Genomic DNA, 22,848 nt, shown 5'->3' with positions numbered 1-22,848 from the left:
AATTCATAAATATGATACTTGCAAATCAAAACATATAATAAAATCTATCATGGAACAAACTCATGGCTATGAAATATAATCGTAAATCTGAAGCAAAAAAAAAAAACTCATAGAAAAATCCTACTGAAACTTTGTTGTAAATCCATAAACTATGAATTCGAAAAACAAATTCCAACCGCACAGAGAAAACTAGAAATGCAAAACTCTAAAAAAAGAAAGAAAAAAGAGAGGGCAGAAGAAAAAACCTCTGTCTCACACCAGCTGCACTTTTCCGTGAAGACGAGTCGGACCCCTCACCGAACCCAAGAGCAAACTAGTGTTGTCCTTCCCAGTGACACCACAAGCACCTAGATGAAGTCCCCCTCGTCACACCAAAATGTTAATTTTCAGTAGGGTAAAAATAGATATTCTTAAATCTAAAACAACACTTTTAGTAATTTTTTACAAAGTAATAATCCAACAAAGTACCAAATTATATATGCCACATAGTAATTATAAAAATAACATCATTTTACTATGTGACATCTAAAAAACGATACTTATAATTATATTTATCTTCACCTAAAAATTTACTATTATAAAACTCATATTTAGTACAAATGAATAACATGAAGAAAAATGCTCTCTGTTCCAATGAAATAGGAAATATTATTTCTTTTATTAGAGTAAGCAATACCTGATCAGGGCTGATATAAAGCTTGGGACCGATCAAGCTGAACTAAAGAGAGGAACAAACAGGCTCCTTTCTTTGCAGGTTATTCTGCTCAGGAGCCCAAATTCGAGCGATTTGAAAATAAAAAAAATACTGTAAATCTTCAATAGGCGGTTTGACTGGCCAAAATATATTGAAAAATGTCAATAGCTAAAAGGCTAGACTATGTTAAGTAGAGAAGATCATTAAGTATATGAAGAAAATAATTCCAAGAGATAATAACATTAAATAATGTCAAATATTTAACTTTATTCTTTCAGCTGATCAGAAGTATTGGCACCAAGCATCGATGATGACAGCAAGCACATACTTTTAAGTTTTTAACAAACAATATATATAAATATAAATCAAAGTTGGTAACTTGGTAGTATTAAGAAAAACCTTCTGCTTTTTGATTGGTCTGATTGTCTAAAATACTTTAACATACTTAACCTATCATAAAGGAAAGATACAAATGAGGAAGTCAACATGACCAAGTTGCCAAGAAAGGCTCCTTTTTTTTAAGTCCACCAGTTTCACATGTTTGTTGCTGATAGGAAATACCAATTACTAATATATAGATGGTCAATGAACTACAACACTTAAATATCTTCTAAACTACCAAATCACTTTATTCCTACTAACTAAAGCTTTTCTGTATCACGAACTACTGGCCGCCACCCAACTTAGACTAGCCAATGGTAGCATTTTGCTGACTGGCTTCTGCTCATTCTCAGCAAGGGATGCAGTGAGTTGTGAAGAAACATTCAACCCCCACAAAAACAGCAAGAAGTTCATTGTTTAAGATAAACATGCAAGTACTAGAAGATCTTAAACCAATTTACACTAAAATGTGAGCCCTTTTACTAGTAAGAAATGGAGTTCAAGTTGGTAACTTTATTAACATTATTTTCCATATCTCAAGTTAGCATTCTCACTAAGAAGCATAGTGTTAGATTTATAACACCATACATTACGAAATAAAACAATGTTCTTAATGTCTGATTTATGCCAATATAGATGTTTAATGAAGTAAGTTTAGGTTGTGTCTTACATTCCAAATATAACTCGATTGCACGAGCTAAATGCTTTATTCCAGGTACTCCTTCAAGTAAAGAAACAATGGGAGTGAACGTCATGTTTATCACGTCGGGTGCTAATCCTACAGTCTCTGCCCACTTGGAATGACTTTGTTCAAGATCGTCTCCCCCTCATCTTCTAAAAATTACTGTAACATCCTGCTGCAAGAAACTGAATTAGGAACAAGTTTTAGCCATAAAAACACAGATAGTTTAATCAAAAGAAAATTAACTACACCAGAGGAAAGAGAGAAAAATATATATGCTGAAGAACAGAGCAGATGATAGTGTACAAACTTTTTAGAAGAATTATTGTTTTTTAATTAAGGAAATCGTTACAAATACTAACCTTGTCTTTGTATTTTAAGGGGCCAGCGGTTGACTGGCTATTTGAGTCCTGAAATCTATGATCACCCATATCTGTTACATAATTCTCTATATCCAATCCTGTCAAAGGAGATGACTGGTGCTGCCTTATGTAAACTACATCTCTTCCACCAATTGTCACAGATGTAACAATATGTGTTCCGAAATTCTCAATAAAACTGAAGAATGAAAGGGAAAAAATAGTGGAATATGCCTGTCAGTTTCTACTGTCCTAACCAAATTGTTCTCAACATCAAAGATAACAGCCTTATATATCCTCAATGTGATAAATACAAAATAATTCCTGCAATCTGGCATTTAAAAACTTTATAACAAAAGTTGCGGCACAAGTGATTTTAAGGGGCCATTCCTTCATCAATTTTCATGGGGCATATAAAGTTTGTGTTTTGCAGGTGCCTACTAAATCTCAAAGTGCAAAAGGTGCATAGACTATTACTAGGGTCACAGCCCCATTGCTCTGTTGAGCAGCACACACCAGAGTTTTCCAGTGCTCTTAAACTTGCATTTTAATTATTTATTTATCAAAGTAGGCATTGAAATACCTGATTATTGATAAGGGAGCACATGTTTATTTCAAAATACTATCTTATTAATTTAGTTGATAATGCACATCTTGTTCAAAGGGTGCATCATATCAACAATTTTTCTAAGAACTAAAGTCTTATAAATCACCACAATAAATGAAAGTTCCTCACCTTGCCAATGATGCAGGATCCCAAGAATAAGGAACAACTCGTTTAACTTCCTCACGCAAAATTAAATTTGGCTTTTCTAGTTTAACTGTAAAAAGAGGAATTATGTATCCAACCATGGCAAGGGATTTGGTAGTTGCCGCATCAACTTGCCAAGAACAAGTGAAATTGAACATTGAATTGAAACTTCCAAGGGGAATGTTGCCTGAGATATCATATTTCTTATTGAAGTACTCTGCCATCTGATAGTTCAAGCATCCAAGGAATAAGGTAAGTAAGATGATTATTCAAAATTTAAAAATTTATGCGGCAATTAGCACCAGAAAATGCCAAAATGTGTTGTATTACCACTGCAAAAGTAAAAGATATTATACTGTAAAACAAATGATACAAATAACAATAGGAATTTCAACATAGTAATTCCATAAATTTCAGCCAAAATACTAGCTTTAAACTATAATACAGTTGAACGTGTGTACTGCAGCTTGTATTAAACACATCAAAGATGACAATGATCATATTATCGGGTGTCTCCCTCTCTGTATTGTTCATGTTGTTATTCAGTATGCAAACATTTCTCATGTAGTTGTTTAGCTAGTAGCCTTGCTTTAAGGGCTATGACTCAGTGTCAAAGTTGCAGAAAACCTCAAAATAACTTTAAGACTTTTTCACAGTACAGGGAAAAAGATAATGATGATAAAGAAAATTGCAATTTTCATGACAGCTTCTTAAACTTCACTTCAGTTGGTTCCAATGATTAAAGGATTTTGTAGAAAGTCAACAAGTTTCAGAATATAGTTCCTGATGCCCTCATCAGCTTACACCGATGATGATTATTGATTAATAAAAACTGTCAAGAAAGGCTTAGGCACACAACTATTTGTGTGAAGCTTGTATTTAGATACAAGACAGTTCATGGACAGATTGGTTCAACATTTCATATTCGCATCAATTTGCAACCAAGAGTACCAAAACACATCATTTTCACAAAACAACAACTTACTAAAGTAACTACTAAGTATATGACAAAGAATCCCAAAACCTAGCAACCAAAAAGAAAAAAAACAAGACTGTATTTTCCACATTAGGACATGAATATTGAAGTTCTTAAAAACACCAATTATCAAATACAGCAGCCACAAGGAAGATAATGACATTCTACCAAAAGCAATGTCAAGTTAAGAAATTCAATCAATCTTTTATTCTCCTAAAAGAAATACCGTTGAAAAGGGACTGAGAGAGAGACCTAACAGAACCTTGAAAAGGAATGCTTGAAACAGATATGGCTATAGTAATATCAGATATGCCTGAAGCAAATTCAGTCAAGAAAAGACAAAACTCCCACCATCAGAACTCGGGACCAAATTGTTTGAAATATAATCTTCTCAACTAAATCACAACCAAACTAACAATGAAAGAAACAGAGTTACCAATCCTAATAACCCAATACCCAACATCAAATTATGTAGTAAACACTCTGAAATAACTATCCGAGCAAACAGTTTTAAATTTTCAATCTCCCCCAAATATAAATAAAGTCCCAAAGCTTTCATTTTTAGCAATACAACAGAGCCAAATCCAGAAGAAACGAAAACCCAGCAAATCAAATGAAAGTACCTCATGGAAGTTGCAAACAGGAACTTTCTCAGTTGTTCTCTTGCCCGGAGAGCAATCAATATCAGCTGCTGTATTAATAATACATTACTAAAATACAGTAAAATATGATGAAATAGAAAGTAATGGTATCGTACCTTAAAAAGACGCAAGCAGAGGAGAATACGAGTCGTGGTAAGTTGAAGAACTTCAGATAGTCGGCGTGATGTACAGCCTGCGATACAGCCGTTGTGTGCTCCGGAAGCTCGTACCGATGTCGTGAGGTAGAGATAGATGAGACGAGATGAGAGTGAGAGAGGATAAGTGTGTGAGAGAGTGTGAATGGAGGAGAATACAGAGTGCAAGAAAGAGAGGCAGAGAGGCGACAATGGAGGCTGAGAGAAATTGTTTGGGTATCTTAAGTTTAGGGATTAAATTATGGCTGAGAGAAATTAGACCCAATTTTTTCATTTGGCGCCTGGGTATATTTCATATGGTGCCAAAATATTTGTTCCGTGTTTTTTTTTTAATCATCTATCAATAACACTTTTAAATAAATGTTATTTTTTAATGTAATATATACTAAAAATTGTTGTAGTGATAGTTTTTAAATATCTCAAAGCTTTATTAATTAAATAAAATGTGACCCAAAAGTAAAAAATTTCACATCTCACATAATTTTGGTAATTTTATCAAATTGACAAAAATTCCCTTAGAAGCCCGAGTAAGATATTCTCACGGGGCGTTACAATACCTACAATTTATAAAAAGAAGCCCTTAGAAGCCCGGCTACTAACGTGTGTTCAAAACACGAGGCGTTACAATACCTACAATTTATAAAAGTTTCATCCTCAAACTCAAAACAGATGGGTATACCGCTCCCACATCTCGGCTTTTGTCTCCTAGGTTGCCTCTTCAATGTTATGGTTACACCACTGCACCTTTACCAAAGGTATTGTTTTGTTTCTTAACACCATGTCTTTCCGATCCTGAATTTTCACCAAATTTTCCTCATAACTCAGCTGAGGATCTATGTTAAGTTCATCATAACTTAGCACATGAGTGGGGTCATTCACGTACTTCCTTAAGGTTGACACATGGAATAAATCGTGAACTCTAGAGAACGCGAGCAGAAGGGCTAGTTGGTGACCTCATAGCTCCTCTTAGTGGAACTATCTTTAACAATACCTTGTCCCCAACTTCATATTCTAAAGTCTCCTTCGATGATCGGCATACTTACGTTGTCGATCGATAACGTTCTGTAACCTCTAACGAATCGACCTAATGTCCTCCGTAGCTTGGTCTACCGCTTATGATCCCAAGAATTTCCTCCCACCAGTCTCCTGCAAGTGGATTGGAGATTGACACTTTCTTCTATATGGTGCCTCGTATGGAGAAAATTTTATCGAGTCATGATAGCTATTGTTGTAGGAGAACTCAGTTAATGGACGTTTTACACTCCATGAACCTTGAAAATCTAGCACGCAAGCTCCCAACATGTCCTCCAAGGTCTGGATTGTTCGCTCACTCTGGCCATCCATCTGTGGGTGGTAGACAGTACTAAACTTGAGTTTAGTTCCCAATCCCATTTGCATTCTCCTCTAGAACGCGGAGGTAAATCGCCGTCACGATCGGACACTATAGAGATGGGAACCCTATTTAATCGCACTATCTCAACAATGTATAAGTCTGCCAACTTATTTGCATTGTCTATTGTCTTGATGTGTAAGAAATGAGCGAATTTTTTCAGTCGATCAACAATAACTCAGATTGCATTGTGCCTTTTCAGAGTGTGTGGTAACCCGGTGACAAAGTCCATGGTGACCATTTCCCATTTCCAATTAGGGATCTCTAGCGATTGCAATAATCTTGTAGGTTGCTGATGCTCTGCCTTTATTTGGTGACACGTCAAACAGTGTGTCACGTACTCCGCTACATCTCTCTTCATTCCTACCAACCAAAAGTATCTTTTGAGATCCTCATACGTCTTAGTGGTTCCCGAGTGCATAACATAAGGAGTATTATGAGCCTCATAAAAGAGTTTTTTTTCTTGATCTCCTTATCATCAGGCACACTTAGTCTACCCTTGAAACCCAACACTCCATCCTCTGAGATGTGAAACCCTGGTCGCATGTCTTTCGAAGTCTCGCGCACCAGTTGTTGGATCCACGGATCTGCGAGTTGTCCCCCTTGGATTGCTTCCATGATCTTGGGTTGCACGGATAACTTTGTCAATCTTCCCACTACTATCAGCAAAATAATATGGAGATATCGATTTGTAGTTCTTGGGGTATTTACTTCACCGAAATTACATAAGCCATTGGATGCTGACTCAATGCGTCAGCTACTTTATTAGCCTTGCCTGGGTGGTACAGTATATCGCAATCGTAATCGTGGATCAATTCTAACAACCTCCATTTTCTCATGTTAAACTCTTTATGGGTGGAGAAATATTTCAGACTCTTGCGATCCGTGTTTATGTCGCAATGGATCCCATAGAGAAAGTGTCTCCAGATCTTCAATGCGAACACTACCACTGCTAGCTCAAAGTCGTGTGTTGGATAGTTTCTCTCACAGTTTTTCAGTTGTCGAGAGGTGCACGTGATCATTTTCTCGTGTTGCATTATTACAGCTCCGAGTCCTTGACTTGATGCATCGCTATAAATAACATATCTCTCGGTATCCTTTGGAATAGTGAGTACGGGAGTAGTTGTTATTCTGGTCTTTAGCTCTTGAAAACTCTGTTCGCACTTGTCTGTCCACTAAAATTTGACGTTCTTTCAGGTTAGCCCAGTCATAGGTGTCACTATTTTGGAAAAACCTTCAAAAAAGCACCTATAATACCTGTTGACGGAAAGAACTCGTCAACGGAATATGGATGGAAAACTCAGAAACTTAGATCAATATCTAATGAATACAAATGAACTTATAGAAACTTGAAGGAAAATTGGAAGTAGAAAATAGAAAGAAAACTCATATTTTGCTGTTAGATTAATCTGATCTTACAAGAATTTTCCAACCCCCTTGTTTGATGGGTTCAGATCAATTTATAGTGAAGCTCTAATGACTCATGATACATTGTGGTCCCGCGGGACCATATGGTACATGGGTACATTGTCAGGGTGGTGGCAAAGGTAGTAGTGGTGCAGAAGGTCGTGGTGTCGACTCTGGTACATAGTTAGGGTCCGTGGGGGTGCCTCCACTACTTATTTAGTACGAGTGTCAGAGAAGTGGCACTAGGCGTAGTGGTGCAGGTGATTGTGGTGTTGGAGGAGTGGCGGTCAGCTTCAGTACGTGCCAGGGGTCTGCAAAAGTACTCCTGCCTTGGTACTAAGTCGTACCTCCACTACTTGTTTGGTGTGGGTGTTGTCCTTGTATCTAGACACCTCATTATTGGTACGTACATTCCATACCTATACGTGTACCTTGCACCTAGTGGATGTTTTCACTTTCCGAAGATGTGCATGTTGATCTAGCCTCTTTATATATTTCTAAGTATCATATTACTTATTGATTGGAAAGGATACATATGGGAGGTAAGCTTTGCTGGTGACACCTACCCTAAAAAGTAGGGCAGGGCCTCATCAACGAGGCTCATATTTCAAAGAGGCTCAAGAGATTATGGCCTTGCTAGTTTGTTAAGGGGTGCAAGGTGTGAGAAGATTCCTGGGATGTTTTAGGCTTGAGGTCGAGGTGTAGATGCATATGCGCGAGATGCCCCATTCCTGAGGTACTTCCTTGGGCGCGAGACTTCTCACTCGCAAGGCACCTCCTGGGGCAGGAGACACCTCTCTCGCGAGGCACCTCCTAGGGCGCGAGACACCTCTCTCGTGGGGCACCTCCTGGGGAAAGAGATGCCTCTCTCGCGAGGTGCCTCCTGGGGCGCGAGCTGCCTCTCTTGTGGGGCACCTCCTGAGGCACGAGATGCCTTTCCCGCGAGGCACCTTCTAGGGCATGAGACGCCTCTCTCACGAGGCACCTCCTGGGGAACGAGACGCCTCTCTCGCAGGGCACCTCCTGGGGTGCGAGACGCCTCTCTCACGAGGCATTTCCTGGGATGCGAAACGCCTTTCTCGCGAGGCACCTCTTGGGGCGCGAGACGCCTTTCTCACGAGGCACCTCGTGGGTGTGAGAAGGCTCTCTCGCAAGGCACCTTTTGGGGTGGGAGACGCCTCTCCCACGAGGCACCTCCTGGGCGCGAGACGCCTCTCTTGTGAGGAATTTCCTGGGGCGCATGATGCCTCTCTCGCGAGGTGCCTCCTTCTGTCTCGAGGCGCTACCGTTGATACGAGGCCACAACCCTCGCGAGGTGCAAGGGGCAGGGACGGGTTTGGTTGCTTCCATCCGGGGTTTATATTTTGAGGGATACGAGGTGGGGGTCTTTTGCAAGCATGAAGTTTTAGAATCAACACTTGCCCCCCAGTCTATGAGAGAGTCTTTAGGCTCTCTTGTGGACTTCAAGGTGTGATGCATTCGGGATGTCCACGAGACTTTGAGAGTGAATGTAAGCTCATCATTGTGCTCCGCGGGTCCCAAGGCAAGTGCCAAGCTCCCTTTTTGACCATTGATCAGACCTTTTATTCGATGGCTAAGATGACCCTGTGGTTCCCATAAATAGGCATTCATACCTTGCCTATTATTTTCAACTTACCTCCTCACCTTGGTGGTTTTGGGATCCTTACTCATTTCAAGAGGTAGGGGGTTCAATCCCCCACAACCTCACTTTTGCTATCTTTTTTTTTTTTGTATAATTTGAGTTCATTTCTTGTGTGCCATTATCCATGCAGGTACTTGAGGGCTACAACACCCTTTTCTTATGCTTTTGCAGACACATACTTTTGACTCTTTGCTTCCCTTCGACCACGACCCTAGGCAATCCTTTCATTTACAAGTGCACCCTAATTACCTACGAGAAGAGGTCCCATGGCATTTGAGGGATCATCTGGTGCTCTTCCGGGGGTCGAGTTTATAGACTTATCTTCAGAGTCGGAGTCCCCCGAAAACAACCCTTACTAAGACTATGACACTTTGAGGCAGGCCCGTATATGTCATCGTGAGCATATGGCTGAACTTACACGTAAAATCTTGGTGGTGTAGAGCAAAATAGACTTAGTTCTGAGGGGCGACGGAGTTTCTTTACCCCTTGACCTTAGCGACCATATAAAGAACCGTAGGGTGACCCTTTTAGATCTGCAGATGGAGTTGGAGTTCATGGAGGGAAATCTCTCGCCTGAACCTCCTGCCCCATTTTTCCCTTATGATTGTCATGGGGTCATCCCAGGTTGCCCTCAACCCTTGTTTTTAATCCACCCTTGCTTAGCGCTCTCACACTCAGTGCCTCGGTGGAAGACCCTTGCTTGGAAGAAAAAATGGAGGGTAAAGTTCCCTGTTTCTACCTCACCCTTTTCTTTTTGTTTTGCAGATATGGCAAAGAGAGTACGACGACAGGTGGCTTCTGAGGCGCAAGATTCTAGTCCTTTACTAGCATCCTCCATTGTGTCTAGCATGTCCGAGAATCGACTGTTGGAGCTGTCTACGAAATATCGCATTGGCAAGGAATACCAGTTGTTTGTTCCTTCCAATACCTGTCAAGCCGATAATCATCCTCAGCGGTGCGTGGCCATGAGCGAGCATATCCTGAAAGTGAGTGGGGCTATTCCTCTGCACCCTATTTTTGTCACGATACTTAATCATTTTGACCTTGCTCCGCTCCAACTGGTGCCAAACAACTGGCTGATCTTAAGTTTCCTATACATGGCATTCACTGAGCTCAACCAACGCGCTCCTACGGCTTGGGAGGTGCGCTTTATGTACAACCTCATGCCAACCACAAAATCCAAAGGCTTTTATTTCTTGCAGAAGGCCAACTCCCAGGTTTCCCTCATAGAGGGTTCTATTTCAAACTTGGGGTCCTGGAAGCAGGACTTTTTCTTGGTAAAAGGTCCCCTCTACGTACGTGAACGCTTTCGCTCGTCCCCAAGTAAGTGCTTCAAGCTTGTCGTCATTTTGCTGTGAATTGGTTATTCTGGAATTTATGCTTATATTTGTAATTGGGTTGATTGTGTAGAGGAGTTTGGTGACCCTGACATTCCCCGGTCGGAGACATCGCTAGTGGACAAAGTCCTCGATGCCGACCCCACCCTGAAAATGGTCGCTCGCCTCTTCACTATGGCAAACCTAAACCGCTACAACTTGTCCACGGTTTTGGATCCTGATGCGTTGTAGCACATTTTCGAGCAAAGGAAGAAGGCCCCTCTAGTAGAGCATCACTCTGACAGCGGCGATGCGGAGTGGGTGCCAGAGGAGGTTTCCCCAGCACACAGGCGACCTCGCTGATCATCTTTGTCTCCCAGGGAGTGCTCTCCTTTGGCCCCTATGGACCATAACATGGCCTCTCACTCCCACGGTCAACAGGCCATGCCGAGGGGCTTCGTCTGTCCCTTTTCCGAGGACTACGATGCTCTCCCTCAATCATGGTTCGTCGGGGGCTGATTTTCATAATATTCCTGCGCTCCCTCCTCCTTCAGTGAGCGGGTCATCTGTCCATACCCAGCTAGGCACCCCTGACTCAGAGGGGGCACCTTGGGTGGTTCGTATGGCAACCTCTTATGGGCAACGATATACCCAGGTTGCCGAGGATCTTCATGAGACTGATTGGAGAAATCTCAGGAATTTTTCCATGTCAGAGCTTGGGGACACTCTTGTGCGCTCCACGACTTGGGTTATTTCATGCATCTTATATTGGCCTTACCCATTTTTTTTGTTTATCATCATTATTATTATTTTTCTTGTGCAGACTTATACAGTGGCCTAATGCTTTGCCGACTCAGTGCAGGACCTCTCCTCGTCGAATGCCGAAATGGACCGTCTAATGGTCAAGGTTCAGGGGCTCAAGAGGGAACTTACTGACACAAAGATTAAGCTTGAGAAGGCCCTGGCGAAGGTCTCTTCATCATCGAAAAAGAAGAAGAGGGATAATTCTATAGCCGTGATGCTGCAGGAAAATGTTGCTCACCTAGAGGCTGATCTTGGTGGAGCAGAAGCTAAGGTCGCAACGTTGTCGGAGAGGGTCACTCTCCTAGAGGTGAAATTGGCTGAAATCGAGTACAAATCCATGGAGCGCACCCTCTATGCAATGTGGAGGAAAAATTCTAACTTCGATTTCTCCTCCTTTGGTGAGCAGGCCATTTCCAGGGTGGCTGAGTGGAATGCCCGCGACAGGAGGCCCTCAGATTCTGCTTCTGCCATCTTATCATTTAATTCGACTTGGCTGTATGCTCATTTGATCTTATCATTCAAAAATTTTATTTTTTTTGTTGAAACTTTTATTAGTCCTGTGACATTATCGAAACTCCTTTTTTCTGTATGTATATTTTATTATTTGGTTTTGTTCCTCTATGTTTGAGGTCCTTTTGAGCCTGCAAAATGGGGTTCGATAGGTTCTCTTTTGTATATATACTTTTTTATTTATCTGGCTTGAGGTCCTTTGGAGCCCATACGAAGGGGTACGATAGGTCTCTCTTTGATGCCTCTTGATTGTATATATAAGGATATGTTTACCCTTTGGGTTCTAGTTATCCTTTTATATATTTTTGTGCGCGCTTATTAGTCCTTGCGAGAAGCGTCCTTCTTGTCATTATTCATAGTACTATTTTTGCAAGGGTCTCTTTTAGGACCCTTTTTGGCTAGACGGCTTGGTAGCCGATCTAGGCTTATTGGTGGGCGCTCTTCCTGAAGCATTTCCTCTCGTGTAAGCATTTGCCTTTACTAGGAGGCCCTTTTTTGTCTCTTTTTTTTTTGTAGGACCTTTTGACTTCCCTGATATTCATAAGGGTAGGTAATCCTTGTGAACTCAAGCAATGTCTTGCTAGGTCTTCTTCTTTATTTATAAGAGGTCTTTTTTAGGATATAAGGGGTCTTTTTAGGATCCTCTTCTTTGCTGAATACTCTGCCCCCCAAGTGGTTGGCGAGATTTATCTCAGCAGGCACTTTCATCATTCCATTCATGTATTTTAATAATCATTTTGCTTAAACAAGAAATTCTTCTGCATATTCATCTAATGTCGCATCGTATTCATTGGAAACAGGTGAAGTACATGGTAACTTATTGTGACTTCGTTCTTACTACATATTAAGGAGTCCAAGTTAAACTTATAGCTATTACATTTAACTTGCACGTTAAACAAAACAATAACATTCGTGCCCCAACATGGAGGTCTTACTTATAATATTTCTTTATATGATCTGCGTTCCATGCTCTAGGTACCATGGTATCATCCAAGAGTGCAAGCTTGTAGGTGTTAGGGGCCACAACCTGGGCAACTTGGTAAGGCCCTTCCCAGTTTGCCCCTAACACACCTGCGCTTGGGTCTCGAGTGTTGGGCAGGATTTTCCTTAACACAAGGTCTCCAACTTTTGACGCCATCTCTCACACCCTTGAATTATAGTTTCTTGCAGCTCATTGCTGATATGTTGCCAGCCTCAGTTGTGCCCTTTCTCTCCTTGCTTCAAATAGGTCCAAATTCCTGGCTAATACTGCGATATTAGCCTGGTTATCATATTCTTGTATGTGGATGGAGTTAATCTTCATTTCTATTCGAAGGACAGCCTCGCAGCTAGTGGTGGAATGAGGTGTGGTCCTGTAGACCCAAAGCACATTGGGAAGTTCTTCGACCCAGGCCCCTTTCAAATTTTCCAACTTTGTTTTCAGGTTCCTTTTTAAGATCTTGTTGATGGCCTCCACTTGTCCATCGACTTGTTGGTGTACTGCAGCGGAGAAACTCCTCTTGATTCCTTTTTCCCTGCAATATTCTTCAAATGCTCCTCCTTCAAATTGTGTCCCATTGTTGGAGATTATCTTGTAGGGTACTCCTGCTGGGCCACGGACTGGTCATGCTCACCAGCTCATTTGGTGATTGTTTGGGGTAATTTGCATGCCTTTGGCACTTGTCACACCTTTTCGCAAAATAGCTCGCGTCCTTCTCCATGGTAGGCCAATAATACCCCTAACGTATGGCCTTTTTTTCCATGGACTGCCCCCCGGCATGATTTCCACATTCCCCTTCATGTATCTCTTGCAGAATTCTTAAAGCCTCTCCCTTATCTACGTACCGTAGGAGCGGGGTAGAGAAGCCTTTGTTATATAAGACTCCATCTACTAGGGTGTATTGGGCGGCTTTGTAAGTTAGATTACGAGCATCTTTTTTGTCCAGAGGCAAGGTCCCATCGCTTAAGTACCTCAAGATGGGTGCAAACCATGACTCCTCAGGGCTATTGACCATGTGGATCTTTTCTTCTGCTATGCTCGGCATGGAGAGGTATTCGACAGGGATGGACTCAAGCGTGTCTTCGTCTCAAGTAGAGGTGAGTTTCGCAAGAGCATCGACGTTTATGTTTTGCTCCCTTGGGATTTGTTCTATGGTGTATTTTTTGAACTAATCCAAATACCCCTTCACCTTGGCAAGATATGCAGCCATTTTTGGGGCTCTAGCTTGATATTCACCCTTCACTTGAAACACTACAAGCTGTGAGTCACTAAAGACATGCAAATGGGTTACCTTTAACTCCTTAGCTAGCCGCAGGCCATCCAACAGTGCCTTGTATTCTGCTTCGTTGTTGGAAGCTTTGAATCTGAATGTTAAGGAGCAATACATCTTGTGCCCCTCAGTTCCCATCATCACTATTTCAGCGCCGGCTCCTTCAATAGGTGCCTCGCCTACACGGAGGCTCCATTCTTTGGGCTTCTTTTCCTCTTCACCCACTGGTTCATTTTCTCCTACTTCTCCCTCCTCATGGGGTCGGTGTCCAAAATCGACTCTAAAATCTGCAAGTACCTACCCATTGATTGAGGTCCTTAAGGTGCAAGTGATATCAAATTGACTTAATTCAATCGACCACTTTAACAACCTTCCCGAAGTTTCCGATTTGTGCAAGACTTGACGGAAAGGGGTGTTGGTGAGCACTTCGATAGCATGAGCATGAAAATAGGGCCTCAGCTTTCGTGAAGCCACTATCAAGGCATATACTAACTTTTCTATTTTTGGGTACCAGGTTTCTGCGTCTACCAACTGCTTGCTCACATAGTACACGGGCTGCGGATGTTTCTTTTCTCCTTTGACCAAGGCGTCACTTATAGATGCTCTGATACAGCTAAATACAATTACAATGTTTCCCTTTTTTCTGGCTTGGCCAAAAGGGGTGGTTGTAACGACCCAAATTCACTAATTAGGCTTAAGGGCCTTGATTAGTGTGCCTGGGGGGCATAATGGGAACTATGTGTGATTTTGATGATTAAGATGCATGACTATGATTTAAAGCATGTTATATGACTATGTGTATTATGTTATGTGATAATTATGCTATGTGATTTGTACCACGTGGGTGTGGTGATATCAATGTGATGCACATGCCGAGACGGTCCTAGAAAGCTAGATAATGGTAACTGGTGATTTGGTAACTTGTGTAACTGTTAGTAACCATAGAGAGTAACAGGTTTTATTAGAAAAGTGGTAGAATTGTAATGTTAGTAAAAGGACAAGTGTGCCCTTGAAGTTTATTTAGAAAGGGATATTTATGGAGGGATTAAGTGGTCTTTTGGCAGTGAATAGGTGAGTTTCAGCTGAAGGGAAATACAATTACGTATAACACTTTGGGAAATTAGTTTATGCTGAATTTTGGAGACCTAGAAATAGAGCAAAGGAAAGATAGAAGAGGGCAACTGAATTTGGCTCTTGGAAGGAGAATCAAGGGGGTTTGAAGTTAGCAATCAAGCCTAGGCCAAGAATACTCAGAGGTAAGGATTTATCTATGATTTGTCTAAGTTTCAAGTCTGGTTTTTAGAGGATAAGCATGAATTGAAACAAGTTGGTGGCTGGTTTTGTATGAATTCAGAATTGGAATAATCAAAAGAGAAGGTGGTTTGAAGCTAGAGGTTGGACTCTCCATTCAAGGTAAGGATTCTGTGTAATTGTAAAGCTTATTTCTGTTATGGATTAGGGAATTTGAAGTGTGGTTTGGGTTTGGGTTTAAGTTTTTAACTTTCTGGTTTGAGTTACTAAGGCATGGAACTCAAGAGTGAATTTTGGGAATGATTGTGTAATTGAGCTAGGGTATGATGTTTCTAGGTTGTTGTGAGGTCTATTAGGAGTTTTGGGTTGGTTTTGGGGCTTAGGTATGAGTTTGGAATGATTTGGAATGGTTTGGGTTCGGGAAAAACGTAAGAGAAAACTTAGAATTCTGGGCTCGCGAAGGAGCGCCGCGACGCTGTTCTTGCGCGCCACGTCACAAGGCTGTTTCTGGGCAGAGTGTTTTCTCTGACTTGCTGGGCGCCGTGGCCCTATAGGGCTGCGCTGCGGCGCTAGGCCAATTTCAGGACATGGGATTTTGCAATTTTGAGCCTTTGCTCCGGGGGTTTGGGGGATGCCTTCGGTGCATTGTTTAAGGGATTTGGGGGTTCCGAGAGTGTGGAATTGATTCCGGAAAGTAGTTTTGGATTGGTTAATGACAAAGGATGTTTCATTTATGTTGTGATTAGGTCTTTGGAGAGGCTCGGGGTAGTGGACCGTGCTCGCGGCTTCGTGGCATCAGAAATTAGTGTATTGAAAGGTAAGAAAACTGCACCCGGTTGTATAGTTGTGATGGGACTAAGTGCTCCCGAAGGTTATATCGTGTCAACGTTGGTATTACGCCATGGGACATGTCATAACGGTCTAAGAGTGCCGTACATGAATTTAGCGCACAGGGCGCAGATTGGCCACTGGGAGCCAAGAACAAAGGGATAACAGAGGGAGCAGCCTGAGGGTGCTAGCCCTAGTTATCGTTTGTGAATTGTGTATATTGTGAACTGAAATGCCTAGTATGTGGAATACTTAATCGTACTGACTGATGATATATCTGAGTTTATGTGAAGCTATGTGAGATGTTGATTTGTTTGTTAGTTGTTCATGCTCTGCTGTTGTTATGTTTTCTTGTTGGGCCTTGGCTCACGGGTGCTACGTGGTGCAGGTAAAGGCAAGGGCAAGTTGGACCAAGCTTGAGGTGGAGAGCTCCGAGGTGGAATGTACATAGCCAGCGGTTCGACCGCCACGGTCGAGGAGTGGACCAGGACAGCGATCTCCTAACTACTAGTTTTGCCTTAGCATGGACGGTTGTTGTATATAAACCTTGAGTCTTTTGTAAACGGTCTTTAAACTTAATATTTTTGGGATCCCATGTAACAGATGATACTTTTTAATGAAAATGTGGCTTTTGAGACCAAAACGCTTTTAACCCTAGTTCCTTTATAGTTTCAATGACACGATTTTATTTAAATGACTTGATTAGCAGGTCTGGCACTTTATAAACACTCAGTGGAACGGTCTTGGCTAGCCAGGGCGTTACAATGGTTTTCCAAGGTGTTCCTTTAGCTTAGTGAAGGCTTCCTGACAATCTTCATCCCAAGCGAACTTTTTGCTCCCTTTTAGGATGTTGAAGAAGGGAGGCATTTGTCAGTGGATTTGGAGATGAACCTATTGAGGGCTGCTACTCTCCCTATTAAGCATTGCACCTCCTTCTTGCTTCGTGGTGGGCTCATTTCCAGCAATGCCTTGATTTTTTCAGGGTTGGCCTCGATACCTCGGGAATTCACCATAAAACCTAGGAACTTCCCCGATGAAACTCTGAAGGTGCACTTGAGCGGGTTTAGCTTCATTCTGAATTTTTGGACGGTGCCGAACATCTCACTGAGGTTGTTTGTGAGTTCTTCTGCCTTCTTTGTCTTTACCAGCATATCGTCCACGTATACTTCCATATTCTGCCTTATTTGATTTGCAAACATTCGGTTCACTAGCCTTTGATAAGTAACAACTACGTTCTTTAAACCTAAAGGCATCACTTTGTAGCAATAAAACCCCTTGTCTATTATAAACGAAGTGTGTTCTTCATTGGTCGAGTTCATGGGTATTTGGTTGTACCCGGGATATGCATCCATGAAGCTAAGTAACTTGTGCCCCGCCATGACATCTACTAACTGGTCTATCCTAGGAAGCGGGAAGCTGTCCTCTGGGCAGGCTTTATTGAGGTTAGTTAAGTTCACACAAGTCCTCCATTTTCCATTGGGCTTTGGAACTAAAATTGGGTTTGATACCCATATTGGGTAGAATGCTACTCGGATAAACCCATTTGCCTTCAACTCATCAACCTCTTCTTTTAAGGTCACGTATCTTTCTGGGTCTAGTGCTCTCCTTTTCTGCCTCACATGCCTTGCTTTTGGGTCAATGTTTAAGTGATGAGACATGATTGACGGGTCTATTCCTACCATGTCCTCGTGACTCCAGGCGAATACTTCGAGGTTGGCTTTCAAAAATTCTACCAGCTTCTCCTTCACGATACCCAGAAGGTTTTTTCCTACCTTCAACTTTCTCAATGATGCATTTATGACTGTGACTTCCTCCAACTCCTTTACTGGCTTGGCTCTGGGTTCCTCCGCGACTCGCAGGTCCAACTCGTGCGGGTTTGCTCCTTCATGCACAAACATTTCCATAGGCATTGATGGCTTTATGGCCATGTGGAGGGATGTGTTATAACATTCCCTTGCTTCCTTCTGCTCTCCTTTCATGCTTGCTATTCCCCTGGGAGTTGGGAATTTCATAGATAAGTGGTACACAGAAGTTATTGCCTTCAATTCTCTTAGGGAGGGTGTCCCTAATACAGCATTGAAGGCTGAGGTGCAATCTACCATGACAAAGTTTGCATTATGGTGGTTTGTCTGGCTTGTTCTCCCATGGTGAGGGCTAACTCAATTTCCCCTAGGGGCTGTATAGAATCTCTTGTAAATCCATACAGGGAGGTATAGCAAGGCTTTAGGTGCTAGGTGTTTAGTCCCATTTTCTATTATCCACCAAGACCTGATGCACCCTCATGTTTGCAAGCTCGACAGTCAACACCAAGGGGTCATTATGGGGGAAATGTACACCCCGTGCATCTTCTTCGGTGAAGGATATCGAGTCATTCTCACCCTTAAAACTCTTCGGGGGGCGTTGCTCCAAACTTAAGATGCACGGTGGTGGACTTTGTCTGGCCTCCCTGGCATATTTGTCTTGCCCCTTCCTTGTTTTGCCTCCGAATCATGGCCCTCCGAAGATGGTCCTGAATTCCCCTTGTACCTCTGGGGCTACCAATTGTGCCCATGGCGAGGATGCTCCTTCTTCCGATCTTTGGTTCTCTTTGCAGACGTATCTGCCAAAATGTCCCCTGCGTATAAGCTCTTCGATTTCTATTTTCAAATGTGTGCATTCTGCGGTGGTGTGGCCAATATCTTTATGATACTAGCAGTATTTACTAGGCTCTCTTTTTGATCGGTCTTTTTCATTGGAGGGGGCCTTCAGAAAATGACCTCTTTTTCATTCGTGATGAAGATATGTTCCCTAGCATGGGTGAGGGCATAATAAAAGGTGTAGGGTTCTTGCCTGCCCTCTTCTTCTTTGTACCGTTTTGGCTTTCCCGTATTGAGGGTTTTGGTGGGGACCGGTCTTTTCTGGCCTTAAGGCTCTCATGACCATCCTTTACACGAATATATTTTTATGCCCGCTCGTAGAAGTCATCCAAATATATGACCTCTCTCTTAAACATGTTATCCCATAACTTACTTCCCTGGCGTACTCCAGCCGTGATGGCCATTTTTAACTCCCTACGGGTCAAGCTCCCTACATTGGCTGCCTCCGTATTGAACCTGTGGATATAACTCTTTAGACTTTCGCTTTCTCCTCGCTTCACGTTAGTGAGGCTGGTGCCAAGACCTGATGGACACTGGTCGAAGTCTTTTGAACCATTTGTACGCAAGTCCTTTCAACGTGATAGCAAACCAATGGCATTTGTCCCCACTACTAATTCCCCTTAATTTCATCAGGTCATTAAATGCGTCCATATCGTACTTGGGATCCGTATTTGATAAACGAGTTTTAGGCTCGTTTATGGTCTAAGTTTTTAGGGTATTTTTCGTTAGTTGGGATTATTTTATTTCAGAATTATGTTCGTTTGTTCATGTTTTAGGGTGATTGATGCTAAAGTGATACAAATAGTGAAAAGGAGTGAAAGTGGAACAAAATTGGGATGGATTTGTGGAATTTTGGGTTCTGTAAGTAGCGTTACAGCGCTACTAAGGGAGCGCCGTAGCGCTAGGAAGGATTTCTGAAGAATTGATGTTCCTGACTTTAGCGCTCCAGCACCACAACAACAGAGCTTGGATGCAGTTTTTCAGGAGTTCGGTTCTGGAAGTAGCGCTACAGCGCTACGATAAGGGCACTACAGCGCTACGATAAGGGCGCTACAGCGCTGGTGCCCAGATTTCTTATCGAGGTGTTTCTGACTTTAGCGCTACAGCGCCAAGAATACAGCGCTAGAGTGTTGGTGACGCGATTTTCCCATTTCTGATCACTTTTTGATGGGCAATTTGGTCTTTTCACTTGGAACTTGGGAGGGATATTTAAGAAACATAATGTTGCGACTTTAGTAGTTTTTTGGGGAGATTGACAAAAACCCTAGATTAAGCAAGAAGGCTAGAGAAGAAACAACAAGAAAACTCAGAGTTCTTTTTCTTTTTCTTTAACTTTTGATTCTATGTTTATGTTTGATTTAGTCATGTTCATGAACTAAATTTCTGTTTAGGTTTTCTAATTGACTCTCTTGAAACTCTATTATGATTTAATGCATTTAGCTACTTCCTCTTCATCTGAAATCTATTCAATTTGTGTTTATTGTGTATGTAATTGATTGTGCATCTTTTACATATGATTTACGATTTTGAATCAAAATCTGAAAAGTGAGATTTGAATATGCTAAAATTGAATTGACATAGATTTCAATTTAGAACGAGAGTATCAAATTGGTTTATGTGATTGAGGGTTGTATTCACTGCTTCCTATTGCTTGAATTTACCATAGAAATATAGGGAATTCACACTAGGTCGAGTTTTCTATTTCTTAACTCGAATAGTTAACACATTTGCATACCAATCATTTCAATGAGAAGAGTTTCAGTAGTAATTGTATTAAAGATTAATAGAGTGGCTAGTAGAGAAGATTAGGATTCCTAATTGTTTAACAGTGAATTCAATCCAAGGTTTTTATTTGTTATTTTATTTAATTTTTAATTATTGTTTCTGAATATTATAGTTTCTTTTGCTGTGTCTATAAGAATCAAGAATTTTAATTGATCAAATAGAAAGAGAAATTAATTGACTGGTAATTGAGAATTTAGTCCTTGAGGACGATACTTGGTTTTTACCATATTATTACAAATTGCGACTGTGTGCACTTGCATAGCTTAAAATTTCGCAACAGTATTTCCTTCATATGGGGTCATATGAGGCTCCTTGAAGTTGGCGAGCCGGATGGCTTGGATTTCCTTAGTGAAGGGTGATTCATGGTCGAACTCATCATCGATGGCTTGTCCCCTAGATGCGATTATCTTGCTCCGGAGGCTCCTCATTTCTGTGTATAGGTCATGTCTCCTCTTATTCAAGGAGTCTCAACGTGGACGGGTTAGCGTTTCCCTTTCCTTTGTCTTCCCGGGGGGCCATAGGAGGCGTAGTCCTTTTATCTGCCCTTTTCTTGTTAAGCTCTTCCCGTAAGTCTGAGGGTGTTTTCTTTATAGTGACTTCGACTTCGTTACGAGGGTCAGCGTTGTTCTTCTACTCTGGCCTCTGAGGTTGCTTCGGTGGTCCGGAACGTTCGCGCTGCTTTGTCCAGGGGGTATTACTGGTGGAGAGTCGAGTCCTCCCATCATCCACCGGGACTGTGGTTTCTACCCCCTCTTGACCTCTCTCTTTTCGCCTAGGGAGAGATATGTTTGATTTCCCTTGTAGCAGGCCATTCAACACCGCTTGCATGTTCTCTAAGGTGGTTTCTATCCTTTTGTTATTACGGTGTAGTTCGCATATATCCTCTTCATAAAATTGAGATCTAGAACTCGAGCTCACAGAATGGACTCGGGGATGCTTGTCAGGCCTGCGCGTCAATGGGCCTGGATCTTGCTGGCCAGAGTTCAGGACTTGTGGCGGCCTTGGGGGCAGTAACTCGCCGGCATCTCTCCCAGGGGTGGCTGTTGACCTTGGACGATTCTCATCAGGTGGGACAGCCGGGGACGAGGCCTCCCTTTCATCTTCGTGAACCCTCGGCTCCTTTGGGGTATCCACATTTTTGGGTGGAGGAGGATTCTTCATGGAGGCTTTTAGCTGATCTCCGTCAAGGTGGACCTCTACCTCTCGTGGCACTCTCATTCATCTAGAACGTCTTGGCATTTTTTCCTGCTGGAATTAATGGAAGAGTAGTCGCTTGGCACTTATCCTTCCAACATACGACGCCAAACTATTGACGGTAAGAACTCATCAACGGAATATGGATGGAAAACTCAGAAACATAGATGAATATTTAATGAATACAAATGAACTTATAGAAACTTGAAGGAAAATTGCAAGTAGAAAATAGAAAGAAAACTCGTATTTTGCTCTTAGATTAATCTGATCTTACAAGAATTTTCCAACCCCCTTGTTTGATGGGCCCGGATCAATTTATAGTGAAGCTCTAATGGCTCATGATACATTGTGATCCCAGGGGACCATATTGTACATGGGTACATCGTCAAGGTGGTGGCATAGGTAATAATAGTGCAGAAGGTCGTGGTGCTTTGGTACATAGTTAGGGTCCGTGGGGATGCCTCCACTACTTATTTAGTACGAGTGTCGGAGAAGTGGCACCAGGCATAGTGGTGCAGGTGATTATGGTGTTGGAGGAGTGGTGGTCAGCTTCAGTACGTGTCAGGGGTCTGCAAAAGTACTCATGCCTTGGTACTATGTTGTATCTCCACTACTTGTTTGGTGTGGGTGTTGTCCTTGTATCCAGACACCTCTTGATTGGTACGTACATTTCGTACCTATACGTGTACCCTGCACCTAGTTGATGTTTTCACCTTCCAATGACGTGCATGTTGATCTAGCCTCTTTATATCTTTCTAAGTGTCATATTACTTATTGACTGGGGCGCGAGACGCCTCTTTATATCTTTCTAAGTATCATATTACTTATTGACTGGGGCGCGAGACGCCTCTCTCGTGAGGCATTTCCTGAGGCAAAATAACACTCTATCTACACCTTAGATGAACTATGACTTTGATCTACACCTCGATACCAAAATAACACTCTATCTTACTTCCTAAGTGTTTTAGAAAATCTTAGATTGGAAAAGGTTTTAACCCAAAACCCAAGTGTTTCTCTCTTTAGTAACCTGAGCAGCATGGAGGCTCTGAACAATGCTTGAATGATGAGTGAAATTGTTGAGTACTGGTCCTATTTATAGAGTTCAAGGAGTGAAACTAACCCCTTTTAAAATGAATAAATAAATGAATATAAATTGAAAATATTTGAATTTTTGTT

General features: G+C 41.9%; 1 protein-coding gene across 1 annotated transcript; it reads right to left on the bottom strand.

Moving 5' to 3' along the window:
• Nucleotides 1-710: 710 nt before the first annotated feature.
• LOC133780546 (MACPF domain-containing protein CAD1-like) lies at nt 711-3,159 on the bottom strand. Its single transcript, XM_062220219.1, has 4 exons — nt 2,853-3,159; nt 2,120-2,315; nt 1,746-1,929; nt 711-831 (listed from the first exon to the last, which is right to left on the bottom strand). Exons 1-3 carry the CDS (start codon nt 3,089-3,091, stop codon nt 1,903-1,905), a joined length of 462 nt encoding a protein of 153 aa, XP_062076203.1. The 5' UTR covers nt 3,092-3,159; the 3' UTR covers nt 711-831; nt 1,746-1,902.
• Between the last annotated feature and the right edge of the window lie 19,689 nt (nt 3,160-22,848).

The sequence above is a fragment of the Humulus lupulus genome, chromosome 5, assembly GCF_963169125.1.
Source record: "Humulus lupulus chromosome 5, drHumLupu1.1, whole genome shotgun sequence".
Taxonomy (NCBI): domain Eukaryota; kingdom Viridiplantae; phylum Streptophyta; class Magnoliopsida; order Rosales; family Cannabaceae; genus Humulus; species Humulus lupulus.
Note: the sequence above shows the minus strand (reverse complement) of the source record. Positions and strands in the feature narration are given on the sequence as shown.